The 21,531-nt window shown below is 39.3% G+C and overlaps 1 protein-coding gene across 1 annotated transcript in view; it reads left to right on the top strand.

The window, feature by feature from the left end:
* FMN1 (formin 1) overlaps positions 1-21,531 on the top strand; it is a 197,426-nt gene that overhangs the window by 154,958 nt on the left and 20,937 nt on the right. The window contains exons 14-15 of the mRNA XM_054971273.1: positions 4,449-4,500; positions 8,257-8,406. Coding sequence (XP_054827248.1) covers positions 4,449-4,500; positions 8,257-8,406 — 202 coding nt within the window. The remainder of the gene's footprint in view (positions 1-4,448; positions 4,501-8,256; positions 8,407-21,531) is intronic.

The following is a 21,531-nucleotide window of genomic DNA, read 5'->3' as shown; positions in this document are numbered from 1 at the left end:
CTGTCCCATGTGAAATAATCCCTTCATGTTATTTCCAAATATTTCTCTACTTAAGTAATGTGAATAATACATTCAGAGCAAAAGAAATGTCTGTAATTCAGTTATTACATGCTATCCCCCCCCCAAGTCATGTTATTCCAGAAGATATTTCCCAGAGAGTGTTTTTTGGCTAGAATGGATAAGAGAGCAACACTTTCTCTCCTGGTCTGATGCCAAACTGTCTGGAGAGATGGGTTATGTTCCTTGTCAGGAACTGTTGAATCTTTCATTGATACCTCTGGTCCTGGGAAAGATCTCTGTTGGCATCTCTGTGTTTGTCCTTCCTACCATTAGAAGAGCAGCACTTGTAGGGATATGTAGGGTTGTTGAGTTTTTTTTTTCTTTTTGAAAAGGAAAGGAAGAAGGGGGGAGGTATAATGTAGAGACCATCAAGAATCTTATTTAAAAGAGGGGGCAGGTGTGCATAACTGCCACTCTTCACAACCTGCCTGCTCATATCACATAGAGCAACAAATGTGGGACACACATTTTTGTATACACCAGTCTGTAATGAGCTTGCAAGAAAAGGTTCCTAAAATGTGCCTTTTTTGCCACCTTGGTGTGCTGTTTTTCCTTTAGGGAAGAGCCAGATCAAAAGTTTTGCATGCCCACGCTGTAAATAAGCTGCTTTCACATCAAAAATAAATGCTATTTTTCTAGACTCCTAGAGTGACACCACATCCTTGCTGACCTCCCTCTACTCCCTCCCCCAAACCCTGCCCTTCCCAGGCATCATCCCAAATCTCCAGGAATTTCACAAGACAGAGGTGGCATCCATAATGTGTTTCTAGCTAAGTTATGAGCCTCACTGTATATATTCTTTTATGTTGACATTTTTGAAGAGTGATGTAACCTAGCCACTATCTTTTCCACAATCCTAGCACGTTTTCAGAAACTGGATCTGAAGTAAGAGCATCCATTCTTTTTCCTGCAGATACTATCGTTGCTGCATGATTTCACAGTGTACATTTACACTCTAATACTCAGGTCCCTTTCATGTGGGCTCTTTCTTCAACTCATGTTGGCTTCTGAAGGCAAACTTTTTTTTAAGGTTCCACACACCTTAAGGATAAAATGTTGTCCTCCCACAGTTAATGAGCCCTTAATCCAGGTTTGCCACATTCCTGTTTGATCCCAGTTGTTGTTCTTGTTGCACTTTATTCTCTATTGTTATTTATCTTTAATGTTATTTACATCATTTACATTATTTATAGTCTGCCTTTCGCACTGAGACTCAAGGACGATTGCGCAGTGTGAACAACTAGGAGATTCAAAAAACAATGCAGTAGGGTATGCAAATGCAAAGCTGCACAGATTTGAAAACAAGCAGAAATTCAAGACAGAGATGAAACAATTCTGAAACAGAGCATAAGCAATTAAAACTGGCACATGAAACAACACAGAAACTACCCAGTGAGTTACTGCAACAGATAGTACAGTTTACAGTCACTGTCCCTTTGTCAGTGCATCTCTTTGAACCATTTTCTTATAGTACAGCCCTCATACGTGTGTAAAAAAGCCCTCCTGAATAATTCCACATGGTTTGCAGAAAGCCAGGAGAAAGGGAGCCCACCTAACCTCATAAGGCAGGACATTCCATAAAGTGGGGGCCAAGACAAAGAACACACGTGTACAGGCAGTCATTGATTTTGCCCATTTGCAGGGTGGCACCTGCAGAAGGCCCTGCTCAGCTGAGCAAAGCTGCCATGGTGGGCATAGGGAAAGCGAAGAAGGAGAGGCAGTCCCTCAGATATGAAGGACCAAGGCCATGAAGGGCTTTAAATCCATTTGCCTTCAGAAACCAAAGTATATTTTAAAAACTCATAAGAAAGGGACTTGAGATGGCCTACCTACACAATAAGCTTTCCCCAGGCCTGCCATGGTTCATGTCAAGCAGACATGCACTGGAAGTCCCTGGGTGCAACATAAATTCTCAAGAGGCAGGGAGTCTCTTTGTATTGTGACTGTGGTATATGGGGGGAGAGGGCTTAACCCTCTCATCCCGTATCATTTTCCTAACCTGAAATGGCCTTGGGGACCCCTTTTTTCCCATTGGAGAACCCAGCTACACTTGTACTAATGGGTTAGATTTCCCATTGGGGCAAACAGCAGCCTGCCATAGCTGTTTCTGGTTAAGAAAACAGCACAGAGGAGAACCTACAGCCTCTTTTCCCTTTGTATTATAGTCCTGAACTGAATAGGCACCTGTGCATCTGAGGATCTCAGTTTCAACCAAAACTTAGTACATTCCTGCCTTACGGGGATTTGTGACAATTCCAGGGATGGACATTGCATAGCGTATTGTGTAGTTAAGTCCTTCAAGATAGCTTATTTCCTTGCCAGAGCTCCTTTTTTCTGGATCAATGGGATTAATACCAGATTTCTGTTCCCCGAATAAGAAAAGATTTTATTTCCACTGTACTAGTAGCCACAAAAAGTGCAATAGCTACACTGTGGAAATCAAAATCCATCCTCTCAATCGATAATTGGTATAACAAAATTTGAAATCATTTTATTTCTGAGGAACTATACGACAAAATCTATCAAGTAGAACACTTCTCACAAACTACGAATGTTATTGCTATATTAATCAGTTACATAAAGAGATAAGATGAAATAGTGTAGTAATAATGGAATGAGGAGTTTTTCCTTTTTGATTATAAATTTTTTATTACTAAGTATGGGGAAGGAGGTGGGAGGCGCTAAGTATGTGTAGTATATAGTAATGGGATTTAACAGTTGCAATTTTTATTGCTATGTGGATAAATATTGAAAAAGATTAAGTTTTTGTGCACTCTGTATTCTAAGAACTCTTGTAGCGATAAGCCGCAAAAATTTTTTTGACCTTATTAACTTTTCCCTCCCCCTTTCTTTTTGTATCCCTGTTTTCACTTTGATAAAATTTAGAGAGAGAGAGAGAGAGAGAGAGAGAGAGAGAGAGAGAGAGAGAGAGAGATGGTACCCATTCTTTGATTATATAGAAAATAACAGTTCCTTACCTGGACTAAAAGCCTTTAATACATATATAAATGTGTAAACTGGTAATTTATGTATTGAGTCATCGTATAAGATATCATAATCACACTCTCCCTGAAATTGTACTTAGAGAACTAGGCATGACTTCTTATACTTTAGAAAGGTATAATCTGAGTTCCTGTAATATATTGTTACATGTTATTTACTGTTATATAATATTATCTTATTGTAATTTTATGTTATATATTCTTTAAATTATTTTTTTTAAAAAAGATAGCTTGTTTCAATATAAAAAAATGCAAAGCATTGAAAATTTATTTTAAATGCTAATTTGTAATTAGATGTATAAAATAATAAAAATATTATATTTTTAAAATGTATATTTTATTCGAAGTTTTCCAGATCAGACAAAAATAAGCATAATAAAAACTGAATAATTAAGATGGATTCTCGCAAAGAAAGTTATGCAGAACAATAATACTGCTAAGCAAATCATGTGAAGTAGAACACTGAATATATAGCCATAATCTAAATGTAAATAAGAAAAAATTAGAATTAGAGAGCCAGTTTGGTGTAGTGGTTAAGAGCGCAGGACTTTAATCTGGAGAACCACGTTTGATTCCTCACTCCTCCACTTGAAGCCAGCTGAGTGACCTTGGGGCAGTCTCAGCTTCTAGGAGCTCTCACAGCCCCACCCACCTCACAGGGTGATTATTGTTGGGATAATAATAACATACTTTGTAAACTGCTCTGAGTGGGTGTTAAGTCATCTTGAAGGGCGGTATATAAATCAAATGTTGTTGTTGTTGTTGTTATGTTATCTCTTCCGCAAAATGAGAAAGTGCTGTGTAATAATAAGTCCTTTAATAGAAGCTTAATGTGTGGAAATGGTCAGTCGAATTCTTCCATGGCATTGAGGTAAAATCATTACCTGGTAAATAACATTAAGCTTCTATTAAAGGGCATGGCACTTTTTTCAAGGCAGTGGGCAGCCTTACTAGGACTCAGAAAACTACAACAAGCCTTTGTGCCTAATCCTGTTACAAGGCAAGAGCAGGAGAAGTTAAGGTTTCATGTACAAGGAATAGACTAGTACAGTCTGATTGATCCATTGATTAGTCCGTGCTCTTGTTCTATGTTGATGAAAGTCCTGACCTGCTAAGATGAATTATTTGGGGGCAGATAGCATAAGAACAAGAGCCCTGCTGGATCATACGAGTAGTCCATCTAGTCCAGCATCCTGTCTCACACTGTGGACAACCAGTTGCTATGGAGGGCCAACCACAGGGCTTAGAGGATGGGGCCTTGTCCTAAAGTTGCTTTCTGGAATTCAGAGGTTCACTGCCTCTGAATATGGAAGTTCCCACATACTATCACTAACTGAATGAAAAAACCAAGTGCTTTCGAAATGTTTCTAAATTTTCTTTTTGCAGCTGTAGAAGAACGTAAGATTGAGGAGAGCCATTTGGAGAATGCACAAAAGAGGTAAGCATTCTGCTATCTTTAACATGATATATTATATCTGCTGAAAGGACTTTGTCTTCTGTGTTGGGATAAATTAAAAGTCATGTAATAGAATTTCAAAAACATGCTCTTGAGATTTTCACACAACCATCTTTGGGAGACAAACTGTCTGAAATGGAGATTCAAACACTTCCGGATGAGTTAAAGTTATTTTAGTTGTTCCAACTCCAGGCCAGGGGTTGCTCAACTAATGTTTCACATTCAAAGAAAAAAAATCCCTCTTATAAAGCCAATATGTTATCAAGAAAGCCAGATGAGAATCATTTTCCTGATAGTTTGTTTTCTGCGTTCAGGGACATTTTTTTTGTTTTTAACCACACGAGAGAGTACATTCTGCCAAGAAATTGCCCACTAGCAGTCTTAAGGTTTTTAATTCAGGAACAGTTGTACATGCAATTAGCTGCTTTTAAAACTGGTGAATATCTACGTTGTTTTTTGTAGTTTTGTTTCACATTAAATACTTACTGAAGTTGTAAGTTTAGACCTATGGTTACAGCGGCAAGCATTAGCAGGATAAATCTTTTTAAAAAAACAGTGATGTTTGTGGTGTTGTAACATCACTTCTGGGAAAGTTCTTCCATAGAGTTTCTAGTAATTTCTAGAGCTACCCTACATCACTTCTCGGTTTTTCTTGGAATTGAGGTAGCAATGCCACCGACATCACACACCTCATGTCCCCACCTCTTCTGCTACTTGGCCTGGCAACACTACCTAGGTCACAACATCACATTGGTATGTCTGGAGAGCAGAAAGTTTCAGAATAATTGTTCCAAGTTAAATAATATTCGCTGGATCAGAAGAAGTTGTTAGCAGCCATAGGGGTCCCAAGGTAACATCCAAATACCCAGAACACCATCCACATAATATCTTTTATTGGAACCAACCAAATGACACAAAACAACATGAAAGCATTTGACTTCACCAGAACTCTTCATGAGGCTGGATGTTAAAAATTTTAAAATATGTTTTAAAAGAGAAAGCAAATTCATCGGGACATGATGCTGAGTCCTGATCAAGTCTGCAGCCTCAATGACTTTTATATGCAACACATATATAAGATAGCTGTCTGTGTTTCTTTTCCAGCCACCGTCTCACATGCTGCACTGAATACCGCTTGTGAGGGTCCCTCAATCTTCAGAATTAGCCTTTTGAGAGTGTTTGATACTGAGGAGGCTGGAGAAGCCTTAGTGCACATACGGAACATAGACAAAGCTCTTCGGCTTCCAGCTTGTAGATACTTCTCACACTATATTGCTGCCAGAATATTTCACAGACAAATATTTCATCAACACTGAAATGGAGATTTTTGCTCCAGAAAACTACTCTGGGCATTGGGGCTCTCCCATTTGCTATAATGGAGGAGGCAATGCCGTAACCACATTTTTCCTTTTGCAGAGTTGTTTCTCCACCCATTTGCTATACAAATTTACAACCACACAAACCACACAAACTTACTTAAGTAAATGCTGCAGCACCTTTAAATTATGACTGCATGTTTCACTGCACTCAAGATGCTGGAAACAGGATACTTAAGAGCAGAAGTTAAGTATGCCAAAGTAGAGAAGTCCCAGTAGAATCAGTGGAGAGGATGTCTCACTCATTGAAAAAGCACTAGTGAAGAGAGATTTCCTTTGAAACATTGCTAGATTCCTACTGTTTATTGCACAAGAACAGGCTATCTGGCCTCAGACATTAGATCAGTGCAAGTACTAGTACAGACCTCAAGGGAAAAAACCTGAAGTGAGTCATTGTCTGCCTTTCCTATGTCTCATTTAATAGCTACAAAAAGATAAAGATTAGGATTGGGATCTATTAAATTATTTGGATAAACCCAGTGGGATTTCTTTACTTTTGCTTTGGTGAATAGTAAACCATTTTTGAAAATCTGCTTAAAAGCCAAAAACATTCTTGGGTTGTGGAACCAGCTGCATGTTCTCTGGGTCCTTGCAAATACCATTTAAGTGCTATTTTTCTATTAAATGTTGGCTTTTTATTTTGTCGTCTGATCTGCCACACTGGCTTGTGTGCTTAGATCCAGAATCACCAGTGAGAGTACAGATTTAAAAATTATCGTGTTATAATCTAATTATATATGCTAATGTTGTTTGATCATAGAAGACTGTTTTTCAGATAATGGGCCATATACCAAAGGAATGTGTTAGCCTATAGAACAGGTATTAGGGTTGCCAGCTCCAGGTTAGGGAATTCCTGGATTTGGGGTGGTGGAACCTGGAAAGGGTGGGATTTGGGGAGGGGAGGGACCTACACAGGGTATAATGCTATATAGTCCACCCTCCAAAGCAGCCGTTTTCTCGAGGGGAACTCATTTCTGTTGTCTGGAGATCAATTGTAATTCCAGGAGATCTACAGATCTCACCTGGAGATTTGCAACTTTAACAGGTATTCTTATAACATTAGCAACACCACAGGTTAGAGTAACCTACAGGTTATTATAGTTATTGCTAAGACTTTGAGATGAAACCATTTGTTTCTGACTGTTATACCTGCAAATTTGCATTTTGATATTAATATGGTGATACTGTTATTGCTTTGAATTAAATAATACAATCTATAATTTACAAAGCATTGAGAGGGTTTTTTGTAGTTGTTCTCTTTGCGCCATAACCAAATTAAATTAGTTTATAGAGCACTATGTTTTCAGAAGCAAGTACAATCCAATAGTTTCAAGTTATAGACTATGAACTACTTTGCCTTGTTTAGAACAGGTTGGTTGGTTGGTTTATATATAAGCAGATTTTTTTCAAAATTCAGCGATTTAAAAATACAACATAAACATAAAATCACTAGAATAAACATGGAAAACACAAATAACATAAGCAACAGAACCAGTAGAACAGTTTAATTAGAACCTGTCTTCAGAAGTTTTGAATACAGCTATTAAACCATTACCCATATGGGAATGTCAGCTGAAATAAACAAGACTTACATGGTGATGACATAAGGCAAAGAAAGAAGCAGAGTTAGCCCCTCTAGGGAACAAGTTCAACACAGTATCATCTGGGGCTTCCAAACAATGGTTTGGATCAGGAGAGCTGCAAATGGAATAGAATTGTTGATCTTTGCAATTTTCCTTTTAACCTGAAGCCCCTCCTTGAAAAACTGCTGTTCCTAAGATCTAGTGACTGTCAGGAAACAGTATATAATACAACAGGAGGAAAAGGAAAACATCTCAATTTGCACACAGGAGTGTGTACATGGGGAGAATGAACTCTGTATTCCAAGCCATATATGAGGTCCCCAACCTCAAGAATGGCTTGTTAGGAGGAGGGAAGTAGTGTGTGGGAGGGGGAAGTGGTAAAGATTTGATATGAAAATACCACTGTATTCAATATTTTCTGGATCTAAGACACTGAAAAATAGTAGGAATTGTTATGTACAAACTTGTCCATCAGAATAATTAAATAAAATTATGCTAAAGACATTTGCTTTAAAACCAGAATCATCCTCAAAAGTCTCTTCCCTTATCCTACATCTGTATTCATGTTTTGTCTTGTGGTACCCAGCCACCAAAATGGTGAAAAAAGTAAGTGTTGGAAGTTTTGTTACATTTGCTGTGTATTGCTCATATAGTTTCCAAGTTTAAAGCAGATTTACGTTAATTGCCAACCTAGGCTACCAAGGTCAGAAATCTGCCCTGAGAGAAATTGAACTTCCCCAGTGGGTTTATGTGCTTACAGTCTTTTCCCCCCACTGTAGCTTTGAAGAAATGGTGGGATATTTTGGGATAAAGCCAAAGTCTGGCGAGAAGGAGATCACACCAAACTACGTTTTCACGGTGTGGTACGAGTTCTGCAGTGACTTTAAGACCATTTGGAAACGAGAGAGCAAAAACATTTCCAAAGAAAGGTAAGGTTCTAATAAAGTCATTAATACCATTTTAGATGTCTGGGAAACTGTTCCTTTTCAAACTCAACAAATTATACTCCCATATTTCACAGGCGTCATTGTTTTCTTTCAGATCAAATGGACATCAAGGAAAGATTATTCCCTCAGGGTACCTAGGAAAATTCACCAAAGGGATGCTGTCCCCACAAAAAGATAAACACATATAATCTGATAAATTACACTTTCTTAACCCCTTCCAATTACTAGCTAGTAAAATGAAAGGAGAGCTGTGCTAATTTGTAACAGATTGTTTCTCTTTGCATTTTCATGTTGAGCTACCCTAAATGAGGCGATATTGCTGTTGCAGACAGCACAGACAAATAAAAGTGAATGCTTTTTCCAGTTAATATACTACATGCATCAAAGGGAAGCACATGAGATTCAGGCCACACTTAGCACCGTGTTGAAGTCCCACACTGAATTTACAGCTCCACTTCTTGGTAACCTGCTGTGGACATCAAACTCCATGCCGCTGCATCTCCCACCATCTCCTGATTTTATTGGGTTTAGTTAAAGCCTTTCTTAACAAAACAACAAAACAGTTTCAACTCTGAGCTCTGTACTTTTTTAAAAAAGGAAGGTTGGGCTCTATTTAATAAACAGACAAATTTTACCATGTACACATGTCATAGTTTGGTTGCTACACTCTCCTATAAAACTACTAAGTGAATTACACTTGTTTCCAGCCCAACTCTCTTGTTGTATTTCATTTCACTTTTGTCTCCTGCTGTCCAGTACTAAATGCACATTTCCTGTGCATATATGGGTCTTACTTTTGGAATTACAGGCTCATAGTTTTGGAGTTTGTTTGGTTTTTTACCTTAATGAATATTAATATGAGCAGCTGCTTTCATGCTCTTTGATAAGTCTGATGTTGTTTAGGATGGGGCTATGAAGCTGTCTCTGTTAAAATTAGTTTCTGCTGAAAAAAATAAGCAGGTGAAATGAACAAGGGTTTTAGGTGCATGGAGGCACAGGTGAAAAGATTTGAATTCACTATTAAAATACATTTTAATAAAATACTAAGGGGAAAATACTGGATGGGATTTCTTTCAGAAACTAAGAGTGCAAACCTAAACAGAGTTACTCCAGTCTAAGCCCACTGAAATCAGTAACCCTGATAAAATGAGTAACTCTGTTTAGGATTGTACTGTAAATTGACTGTAACAAAAACTATTTGTGCTTTGCTTTCTGAAATAGCTAGCTGATAATGCAATCCTAAATGGAATTAAACTCTAAGTCTATTGAAGTGAATGCTTTTAATTGCACTCTGGGTTACATTCTTTTGAGCAGATCTGCTTGTGAATAAGCTAGTCAGGTATTTCAGAGAGCAAGGATGGTGGAGGACAGTCTTCCTCAATGCATTTCCAGAGCTGAGTCCAAAGAATCATGAGTAAAAATAGCATGTAATGCTGCTCTGCAAACAGTGGGAGAGTTTGTAATGAAACGTGACTGAGGTTGTCTCTCCAACATGGTCAGGGCTTACAAACATGTTTCTCCTGTGTCCGCTGATGAGGTACTTCTGCTTTTCTGGATAGTAATCCTTCAAGTCTACTATGGCATGTAATCAAATACAGTTCTGAACAACCTTCTTGTGGCGCACAATTAGGGCAAAAAGAGATGGAAGTTTAGATATTTAAACATCAGGACAGTGATTCTGCTACAAATTCAAATTTTATTTATTTGTTTGTTTTATCAAATTTATAGCCTGCCCTCTCCGTGAATGGGCTCAGGGCAGCTAACAACATACATTATACGATTAAAACTATATACATCTCTAAAAACCATAAAAACAATATAAAACAACTAGCATCATGATCAACTTAGGCTATAATAATAATAATGCAGATTGACAACTATGATTTTGTATGTGCACACTGAGTCTGCAATATGTTTCCCAAAAAATTAATTTGTCAAAATACTATGAATTTTACTTTCTTATACAAAAGAATTTAATTGTTCTTGAGTGATTGCTTTTTATTTTATTATACTACTGTTAATGTTTAAAGGTGTTGATTTATTCTCAATTCAAAATGTGGATGATTCATCAAGACAACATTCATTAAATCAAAGTGACATCAAGTATTTAAATATGAATGAAAGCCAAGTAAGCTTTATCATTTTTAGATGTCCTAAAAAGTCATGAACCTTTAGAAGTTGTCATTTTACAGAGTGACAGTTCACCAACCACATTTCCAGGAAGCAGTGCACAGCGTCATCTGGAAAACCAGCGCTTTCTTCATTACCCTAGTGAAATTGTTCACAATCTCAGTAGAATAAGATATGGACAGGTCATACATCAGTTCTTGGATTGTTCCAATTCATCATGTAAATACGGGAGAACTTGCATCTTGGGAAGCTCCACACACACACAAAAATAAGCATCCTGAATATAGGAAAATAGCATTAGGAAGAAGGCTACATCGAATCTTTCTTCTTTCTAATTTTTTACATGCATGGAGTTTTATGTGATCTTCCACCTGCAGGATGAAGTGGTATTATGTTGCCAGGTCCCCTTACCCTCTGGATGGGAGGGTCGAAACCTGGCACTTACCTGATTGGTACCCTCGCATGTGCACAAAGCGTGCACACTCCCGGCCTGCACGATGATGTCACTTCCAGGAAGTGATGTCATCACACAGGCCACGTGCTGCTCCTGGGAGTGCTCCCGCGCTCTGGCTCGAATTGGGCTGCTGTGGAATTGGGCCACAGCAGCCTGATTTGGCTCGAATTGGGCCCAATTTGGGCCAAAATCAGCAGTAGCACACCTCCCAGGAGTGCGCCCAAGGAGGTATGTCAGGTAAGCGAGGGCGAGGGTGGAGGGTGGGAGCGGACTGGCAAACCTGGTATACTGGCTTGACTACTTAATTCCTCAGATCTTTTAGCTTTATACACATGTTATAGTGCATATGCATACATATATATGCATATATACAAAAATAAAACAGAGATCAGTATCTGATTCAATATGAGATTGAAAGCATGTGTTCAGATCTACAGCCATTGAATTTAGTGTAAGAATCGCACACTGCACATAGAAAAATCATGTGTACTCATAATGTGTGTACATATGTTTATAAAGGTCTGTGCTTACATTATGTTAATATAAACTGGGATTCTGTTAACTGCACATATTACTAATGTGTGATCCCCACTGTTGGCTATGGATTGGGCAAAAAATGGATTTGCCGCAGGAGTAATCCCTTTGCATATGTGAACTAGAATCCCTGATTCTCCAGGGTTTTGGTTCATGGGCATGGAGGCAGTGAGCACATGGAAAATCTACACATTGCCCATTTCACATTACATTACATACATTATGGGGACTGTATATTCCTGATACTGCATTTGATAGGCTCCCAGTTTATGCTAACAGAACATCTGCACAGGCCTTAAGAAAGAACCAATATCTGTTCATTTTAAAAATAAAACTGGGGACTAGTATCTTGATAAATATGAGATTTCAATCATGCCTATATTGAATGTATCATAAGCTTCATTCAACATGCATAAGAAAAAGAAAAATCATGTGTACACTTATTGTACATGACTTCATTGTAATGTGTAGACAGAACTTACCAGTACAATCTTCACTGGCTAAGTAGGGTCCTTTTCGCACTGGGACTTTAAAGCGTTCAGTATCTGTTCTGTTTCTCAAGTTTGCAGGAGTTTCATACTTGCAAGGTAGCCGTGGGATGCAGTACTGATGTTTGTCCATATTATCCCCAATTTTTCCTCCCGCAGACATACCACAATGTTGGTTGTTGGGGGTTTTCCGGGCTGTCTTGCCGTGGTCTTGGCATTGTAGTTCCTGACGTTTCGCCAGCAGCTGTGGCTGGCATCTTCAGAGGTGTAGCACCAAAAGACAGAGATCTCTCAGTGTCACAGTGTGGAAAAGATGTAGGTCATTTGTATCTACTCAGGAGGGGTGGGGTTGAGCTGAGTCATTCTGTAAGAGTTTCCCAGGGTGTGGAATGCTAATGGCGGGAGGCTTCACTGTATCCTGAGGCGGTTCTTTTGCATATGGATTGGTGCTTGATGTGCTAATCTTCTCTGCAGGGCTATTGTCGGGTGTGGAGTGTTTTGTTGGCCTGGTGTTTTTCAGAACTGGAGCCCATGCTCTGTTCATTCTTAAGGTTTCTTCTTTCCTGTTGAAGTTTTGCTTATGCTTGCTGATTTTTCAGGCTTTATTCTTGTCTGGATGCTACGCTTTGTGGTCCCGATGTAAACTTGTCCACAGCTGCAGGGTATACGGTATACTCCTGCAGAGGTGAGGGGATCTCTGCTGTCTTTTGCTGATCGTAGCATCTGTTGAATTTTTCGGGTGGGTCTGAATACTGCTTGAAGGTTATGCTTTTTCATAAGCTTTCCCATCTGATCAGTAATTCCTTTGATATATGGCAAAAACACTTTTCCTGTGGGAGACTGTTTTTCTTTGGTTGTTTGATTCATCCTGGGTTTGATTGCTCTTCGGATTTCATTTCTGGAGTAGCCATTTGCCTGAAGTGCGTGGTTTAGATGATTAATTTCCTCATTGAGAAAGCGCGGCTCACATATCCGTCTTGCACGATCCACTAATGTTTTCATTATGCCTCTTTTCTGTCGGGGGTGGTGATTGGAGTTTTTGTGTAAGTACCGATCAGTGTGAGTTGGTTTCCTGTAGACCTTGTGACCTAACTGAAAGTTTGCTTTGCGGATGACCAAGGTATCCAGGAATGAGAGTTTTCCCTCACTTCCAGACAAGAATAAAAGAACATGAAAGACACTGCAGACTTGGACAGCCTGAAAAATCAGCAGTGGCTGAACATAGCCTAACTCAAACAGGGCACAGTATCTTATTCCAGGACACCAAAATACTGGACAACACTTCCAACTACTTTGTCAGACTGCACAGGGAAGCCATTGAAATTCACAAGCATAAGCAAAACTTCAACAGGAAAGAAGAAACCTTAAGAATGAACAGAGCATGGGCTCCAGTTCTGAAAAACACCAGGCCAACAAAACACTCCACACCCGACAATAGCCCTGCAGAGAAGATTAGCACATCAAGCACCAATCCATATGCAAAAGAACCGCCTCAGGATACAGTGAAGCCTCCCGCCATTAGCATTCCACACCCTGGGAAACTCTTACAGAATGACTCAGCTCAACCCCACCCCTCCTGAGTAGATACAAATGACCTACATCTTTTCCACACTGTGACACTGAGAGATCTCTGTCTTTTGGTGCTACACCTCTGAAGATGCCAGCCACAGCTGCTGGCGAAACGTCAGGAACTACAATGCCAAGACCACGGCAAGACAGCCCGGAAAACCCCCAACAACCATCGTTCTCCGGCCGTGAAAGCCTTCGACAATATACCACAATGTTATTTTGAAGTTGCTGCCGAGTCATGTCTGGCCCAATTAATGTCAGTGCGAACTCTATACTCCCCTTCTGCTTCTCTTCTCCCCCCCTCCTTTTCCCCAGGAGCTGATTGGTCTGTGCAGAATTAACCACTCCCATCCTCCTCAGCTCTCTGAACTCCTTTTCTGCCATTTTTATCAATAAAGCGAGGTAAGGTCATAAGGCTGCTTCTCCGTTGGCTTCCTTCCTCCCGAGTATGCGCGCACACTCTCTTTTTTTCAAAGCCAGGAACGATTCCTAACCTTGCTGCTTATTCCCAGCTGGCTTCCCAGCCAGGAAAGTGTTAAATGGCTGCTTTTCCCTTCCTCCCTTGAGGTATGCACACACTCTTTTTTTTCCAAAGGTAAGAATGGGTTGTATCATTGTAACATTATAATATGGTAAAGTTACTGCACATTCCTTCTGGCTTTAAAAGCCAGGAAAGGATTAAATGGCTGCCTTCCCCTCCTTCCCAGCCATGTTTTGGGCTTTACCAAAGGGGGCGAGGAAGCACTTTGCACAGACCTTTGGAAATAAAGCAGCAGGGCTTGGCTTAAAAAAAAATAAATGAGAGTGAAACATGCACAAAAAGTACATGTTTTCCCCCAGAACTCTGCCACCAATTGCCTCTCCCAATCAGCAAATGTGGGGGTGGGGAACGGGTTCCAACATTGTAACGTTACTACGCCTGGTCAACGTTTTTTTTTTTTAAGTGTGATGTGAATTGTAAAGCCCCGGAAGCCTGAAACTGCACCAAGGCTTCAAAGCTAGTCTAAAATGAAAAACAGGATGCCAAATTGAAACTGCCTCGGACAGTGTGGAATGTGGGGATGCCATGTTGAAGCCATTGCAATTGCGGCAAATGCTCATAAATGGCTGTAAGTGCAAAAGGGGCCTAGATCTACTAAATTTAATTAAATATTTATTTTGCATTTTTAATAATAATTGAAAGGAAAAGACTTTTTAAAATAATATTTCTGCTTGGCAAGTTTGTTGTGCTGAAGTAAACACATCTCACTATATTATGTCAGTTGCATTGACTGCCAGGATACTTAAAAGCCCACTTCATAGTGCTGATCCTACTCTTTAAATCCCTTCACATATTTTAGGGACCACCTCTTCCTTTAGCCTCTCCCCTCCATCAATTACATTTCTCAAATGCTTTGTATTCATATTCCAGTGTCAGGCAATGTTGACTTGGTAGAATGCAGAACTTTTACAGTAATTGCCCTTGCCCAAGGCTGTGTTATCTCTTTTGTCAGGCTTTTGGCATGAGTATGCCTTATTGTAGGGCACTGCATTTTATTTTGTTATTTACACTATATTTAGTGCTGGTTTTATGTTTTTAGATATCACATTATTATGGTTTCTAAGTTTGCTTGAGGAAAGGCACTGTAGAAATATTTAAAAAGAATAACCACATTGCTACTGACATTGCTATATCTATTTACGTATCTCACCAACGGCATTTGTTATTGAGCAAAGGCATGTATTTACTTGTTGACTTTTTATCCTATTATTCATCCAAAGAACTCAGGGAAATATGATTCTTTCCTCCTCCATTTTGCTTCCTAAAATGCAGGCTGGACTACATTTTAGTGACTAGCCCCAAGTCACCCTGTGAATGTTATAACTAAATGAGGATTATGAACCTGCCTCCCAAGTCCTAGTCTGGCCCTCTAGCCATTTCAGCTATGGATTGGGAGTTTCTGAAGGAACTACAAAGAGTTATTGGTTTTTTCCAGATGGGGCATTGCCAGTTTGGACCTAATCCGTTTGGTTTTTTCATCATCATGAGTTTTGGCCTTGTTCTTTGCAGTGAGGGCTGCCAGGTTCTTTGGGGCAGCTGTTTTTGTACTTATTGGCACCAAAATCACACAGAACACAGTCCTCCGTCTAAGATCCACTGAGTTTTTCCTCAGTTAAACAATGACAATGGACTCTGAAGAAGGCAAGTGTTAGCGGATGCACATTATGGCAGGAAACTGGCTAACAAAGTGGTAGCAGGACAGCAGTGGTTTTAAAAACAGTCTTGCTTTATGTTCACTTTTTTCTTTTTCTATAGTGCCGATAAATTATGACCTTTGCATCCTGCTGTTGCCTGTCGGTGCCATATTTCCTTGTGCTTTGGAGTTTTGTTCCCACAAAGAGGGAATGTTCTCACATTAATTGCTGCCGATCTCCATTGCCCAAGTGCAGGCAGATGGACATCATGATTGTCTGAACCGCCCCCCTCTGCCACTGCCTGAACAGACCAGTGTTTTTTCCATATTTTTTTCTTGTGAACAGGCATTGTTTTTGAAAGGGCAGAGTAAGTGAACAGTTTGCAGGATTGGGTGAGAGCAATCCTAAACATGCCTACTCAGAGGTAGGTCCCATGTTATTCAATAGCGATTACTCCCTGGTGAGTATCTTTAGAATTGCAGCTTATGATTTAAGTCTGCGTATTCCCCTTTCCAAACAACAGGGTCTTTGCCAAGGACATGATTGGCAAGGAGACGATTGGCAATGGATCCCTTGCAAGGACCCAGCTGGTAATGCTGTTGCCCAGGATACGATGCCAATGCCCAGGTAGCAAAGGACAAAAAGATACATTCTTGTGCATTGCACACATTCCCCTTTCCCGCCAATGAAGTTAATTTATAACGTAAGGGCTTGGGATCCAATTGGTGAATGCTGTTAAGGAAAATAAGATGCTGCCATACAGGCCCAGTGCCTGCCTGCCGCCGCCGCCACAAAATAAAAACCAAAACAAAATGCATAAACTTTTGGGTGGGAGGGTGTCATTACAATTTGGTTTCTTGGATTTAGGTCACTGCTTTAATGAAAAGAAACAGTGATTTCTGGGAGTATTTCCAGCTCGTTTCGTTCGTTTTGTACACTTCTACCACCTACTACACCTCCTTGGGGCAATAATGTTTCTCAGGCTACTTGATGAGTTTAGATATATGTTGGTTGCTAATTCCTACAGGCTCTTAGTTACAGTAGCAAGCTACTGTATTTTGTTCTGTCATCAAACATGCTCCAGGCAAATCTGATAACACATTAGTCATGCTTACAAATTTTAATTTAAAAAAAATGAAATTAACTGCTATTTTAAAAAACAAATGGCCTGTAAATAGTTAAATAAAAATGTTTTAGGTACTTTTTGGCTTTCTTTTCAATTTATTTACATTTTACTCTATTTGACTATTCTGAGGTTGTTCAAAGAAAAGAAAGTGAATAGTAACTTCAACCAAGGCTTTTTTCTGGTAGGACATGCCAGTACAACTCTTTCCACACTACCAGCACCTCTTTCAGCCAGTGGGCTGGGGCTCCCAAGGCTGTGAACGTCATGTGTACCTAGGGATGTCGGTCCCTCACCGAGCGGGGGATCCCCTGCTCCCACCCTCCACCCCTGCCCCAGCTTACCTGGCTGGCGGGGGGGATGTGCTTCCCTCCTGGGGCATGCCCACAGGTGGCTCAGTGCACTCTCACACACCACAGTGGCCCAGTTCAAGCCCAATTCGGCTGTATTCGGGCTTAATTTGGCCTGAATTGGGCCCAAATTGACCCAAATCAGGTCGCATGGGAGCGCTTCTGCACTGTGCAGTGGCTGGATTCGGGCTGAATCAGCCCAGATTCGGGCCAAATTGAGCCCAATTTGGCCCCCTGGGGAGTGCAGAAGCGCTCCCAGAGTGGCCTGTTACCTGCGCAATGACATCACTTCCTGGAAGTGATGTCATCATGCAATCCAGAAGCACATGCACGAAAAAGGAGAAACTATAAGTAAGTGCCAGGCCTCTAATCTCCCACCACGGGAGTCAGGGGACTTGGTAACCATATGTGTACCAGCACCATTTTGTTTAAGAAAAAAGCACTGACTTTAAGTAAGTAACAGGATAGGCAGCAAGAGTTTGTTTTGTCTGAAAACTACTTGACTTCTAATGTAAGAAAAGTGTAGCAATATAATTGGATTTTTATCAGACATTTTAGAAGAGGAACTCTTTAACCATGCTACCCTACACTTTATCTGCCATGAAAATAAATTAGCTACTTGTGTAATATAGCTGCCCCACTCCAAAAAAATCTACATATCTTATAGGGATGGTATACAAATATATAAACATTACATATGAATTAAAAACACATGATGATTTATTTTAAAATAATAAATAAAATATTCTTTTAAATTATTATAATATAATTATTGTTGTTTAAATAAAATATTTTATTTAAAAGAATACTTTATTAGGTGGATTATTTTTAAATAATTTGTTATTTTAAAGTAATCCATCCAATACCAGTCCCCAAGGTGGTGAATTCAAACCACAGCCCAATTAAGATGAAGTTTTCGTATTATCCATGTGACTTAAATATATTAAAATATATACTGAAAGAGTGCAGCAGAAATATATTTTAAATGCCCAATATTCTCAACCTTGAAATGTCTAGTATAAAAAAATGTGTTTCTCTCGGCTGAGTATTCAGTGAAATATCTGAGAAGTTCCATCTTCCTTTCTCTAAATATTCTTTATACAGCAGAGATGTGATACGATCTTTGAGTAGTTTTTATTTTATACAACCAGTTGAGGAGCTTGTTTTTTAAACTGTAGGGGTTCTTTTTCCAGCCTTTGTTGAGTATATGGACATGGTGAAGCAGCCAATGCTGAAATGGCAGTGTTTCCTTACCATCCATTTTATTTTGAGATAAATGTTCATTTGTTACTAAACTGCCAGGGAAGATCCAACTGTGTTCCCCTAACGAATTTCATGCGTTGCTGGGATATTGTATTTTTCCTTTACTGAAAAGGCAGTATTTTAACTCTGAGAAGTTCTCGTTTTACCACTAATTTGGTTTATTTCGTGGACATCTACTATATGGTGTCCATGGTATCACTGATGAATGCAACGTAAGTTTACCCCACACCTGAACAAACTGTGAACTCCCTTAGTTTATGCTTTATTGTGTTTTATTAGTGTTTGCATCAGCTTGCTTCACTGTGTAACATTTGAGACAGGCACACTTATGCGGCCTTTAGAAAGAGAAGAATACAAGCACAATCTGCATGTTCCCAATCCCTACATGGTTTTGTGAATATAGTTTCTTTTTTCAGTTGTGGTATTTTCTCTGGGCACCTTATCTAGATCTGGAGCACCATCAGAGGCATGTTTTCTCTTAAAAAGGATAATATTCATCCATCTTCCCAAAGGAAGAATATTCTCCCACTTCTGAACAAGACTACCTACCTAACTTTGCTACCTAACATTTGGGAGGCACAAAAGCAAGCATGATAAGTTATCACCACTTTTAGAGATAACATACAGTACTACAAAATATGGTTAATATCTTCTGAATGCATCATGCTGGAATTTTACACATTAATTAAAGCAAAAACTGATATGCCCAATAAGAAATGCAAGTTCTAAACTATAAATCAAAACCCATTCAAACATACATGTTTGTATGATAGGCTATTTTTGGTTGCAGCTTCCCTCTCCATAGATCTGTAAGTCTGTTATGAATACCCGATAAGCTCACTAAGACTTTTTACAATAACATATTACAAAATGTAGTTGGTACCCTGGGTCCCCAATCCATCTTGATGGAACTTAATATGGTGGTGAGAGTATATCGTGCCAACAAGCATTTAATTGTGCTTGTTGATTTAAGGCCAAATCAGCTAGTTGCTGTTCTAGCCTAGAAGCAAGTCTGTGGCTAATAATCAGTCTCTAGGTATCAGATCACTTCATGCCTTAATTCCTATTCTTTTTTCCCGCAATGTCGAAAATGAAAAGAGGCCATGGGGTTAAGTAAGCAGTGTTTTTCCCCCCCTAACCCTGTGGCACAGCTATACATGTTCCTGTAAAGGTGGAAATTATTCTTCTACTTCATATAGTTTTTTAAAATACTCTTTTTAACATCTGCATTTACTTTGTATCATTAAAAAAACAGAAGAAATGAACCATTGTCATGAACATTAATGCCCCATTTTGTTTCCAAAAATGACTGTGGTTCTTGTATTCAGTTTGAATCTTTAAATTCAGATTATTAACTGAGCAGTCCAAAACAGATCTACTCAAGTCTCTTCAGTGGTGCTTACTCCCAGAAAAGGGTTCTTAAGCACCTAACTGAATTAGGTGGAAAATATTAATGCTCTTTTCTCTTTGTAATGAAAATTCTGTTATTTGTTTTACTTTTCTTGATAGTCAGATGATCAAAACATAGTTTATTCATTTGATAATTGTTTTAGTGTTGTTTTCATTATTTTGAGCTTTTCCACATTGTGTGGTAATTGTCTAGTTTAAAAGCTTGTTAACATTATTGCCAACACCAGCAACGTTTCTTCTCTGTTCTTTAGTGTATGTTGACCTTCTTTGCACAGTGATGAGTGATCCTAATTCTTCTTTTGAACATATTCCCCTTACATATGGTCAGATTTCATGGTTTAAACAAACTGCATTCCTTACCATTCTTCCCCCCCTCCCTCTCCACCTGAAGCTTCAAAAATTATTAATGGGTAGTGTCTTGAATAGAAAGTAGGCACCAGCTGTGTCATTTACAGATTAATGTAACTCAAAAGGATTATTCTGTACCCTCCTAAATTAACATAAATATCAGCAGCATATGACTTTTTAGGGAGTCATCTTCTTTTCACTGTCTAGGCCAGCAAAATGTCAAATCTCAGAAGAAAGTGTATTCCTAACAAAAGTAGCTGATGGCAAAATCATTTATTTATTTAAAATTTATCCCACTTCTGTTTAGCCCAAGACTGCTTACAAGGCCAAATAATACATATAAAACAGTATAAATTACAGTAAATGGAGTTCACAGAGATCTCAAAGAGAGAAAACCCGGATTGATCAGCTCCTAGAAAGAATTAATTTACTTCCAATTCAGCTTAAATTTACCTCTCAAAAGAACTACTGAAAAACAACATTCTGGTAGGCCTTACAAAATATCATCAAGATTTGTTGCTTTCTGAACTGCCTCTGGAAATCTGTTCCATAATATAAGGACAGTGCTAAAAATCCTGCAATGGAGAGAGGCAGAAATAACATACAAGAATAGAGACCAAGAGGAGAAACTAATGCGCAACTGATGCAAATGGTTAATGATTTACCATTCACTTTTAAGAATACTTGACAATCCTGAATATATTATGGATGTTTGCCAGTTCTCAGCCAAGCTAAGCACAGCAAGATACAGATGCTCAAACACCTGCCAATTCAACTCAATTTCTGTTCACCATTAGTGATTAGGCAGTAGGGTTGCCAGCTCCTGGTTGGGAAATTCCTGGAGATTTGGGGGGTGGAACCTGGAGAGGGCAGGGTTTGGGGAGAAGAGGGACCTAAGCTGGGTATAATGCCATAGAGTCCACCTTCCAAGGCAGCCATATTCTCCAGGGAACTGATCTCTGGCGCCTGGAGATCAGTTGTAATTCCAGGAGCTCTCCAGCCACCACCTGGAGGCTGACAACCCTATCAGGCAGCCAATTAATCAATAGGTTGTTTGACTGCTACTTGCAGCCATCAGAAGCCAAATCCAAGCAGCTGAAGGATCAGTTGAGAGTCGGCTTCTGATCTGTTGCTGGGTGAATTTTGCTCAGGGGGAAGTCTCCTGTAGTAGAAGACCTCATGGCATTGGCCTCCTACTCCCTGCCAAGAAATCTTTTCTCCCCACCCCAAGCTATTTGTTTGAAATGCAGCAAAAAGGAGATA

The sequence above is a fragment of the Eublepharis macularius genome, chromosome 2, assembly GCF_028583425.1.
Source record: "Eublepharis macularius isolate TG4126 chromosome 2, MPM_Emac_v1.0, whole genome shotgun sequence".
NCBI lineage: Eukaryota > Metazoa > Chordata > Lepidosauria > Squamata > Eublepharidae > Eublepharis > Eublepharis macularius.
The sequence above is the reverse complement of the archived record's forward strand: the minus strand, read 5'-3'. Positions and strand labels throughout refer to the sequence as shown.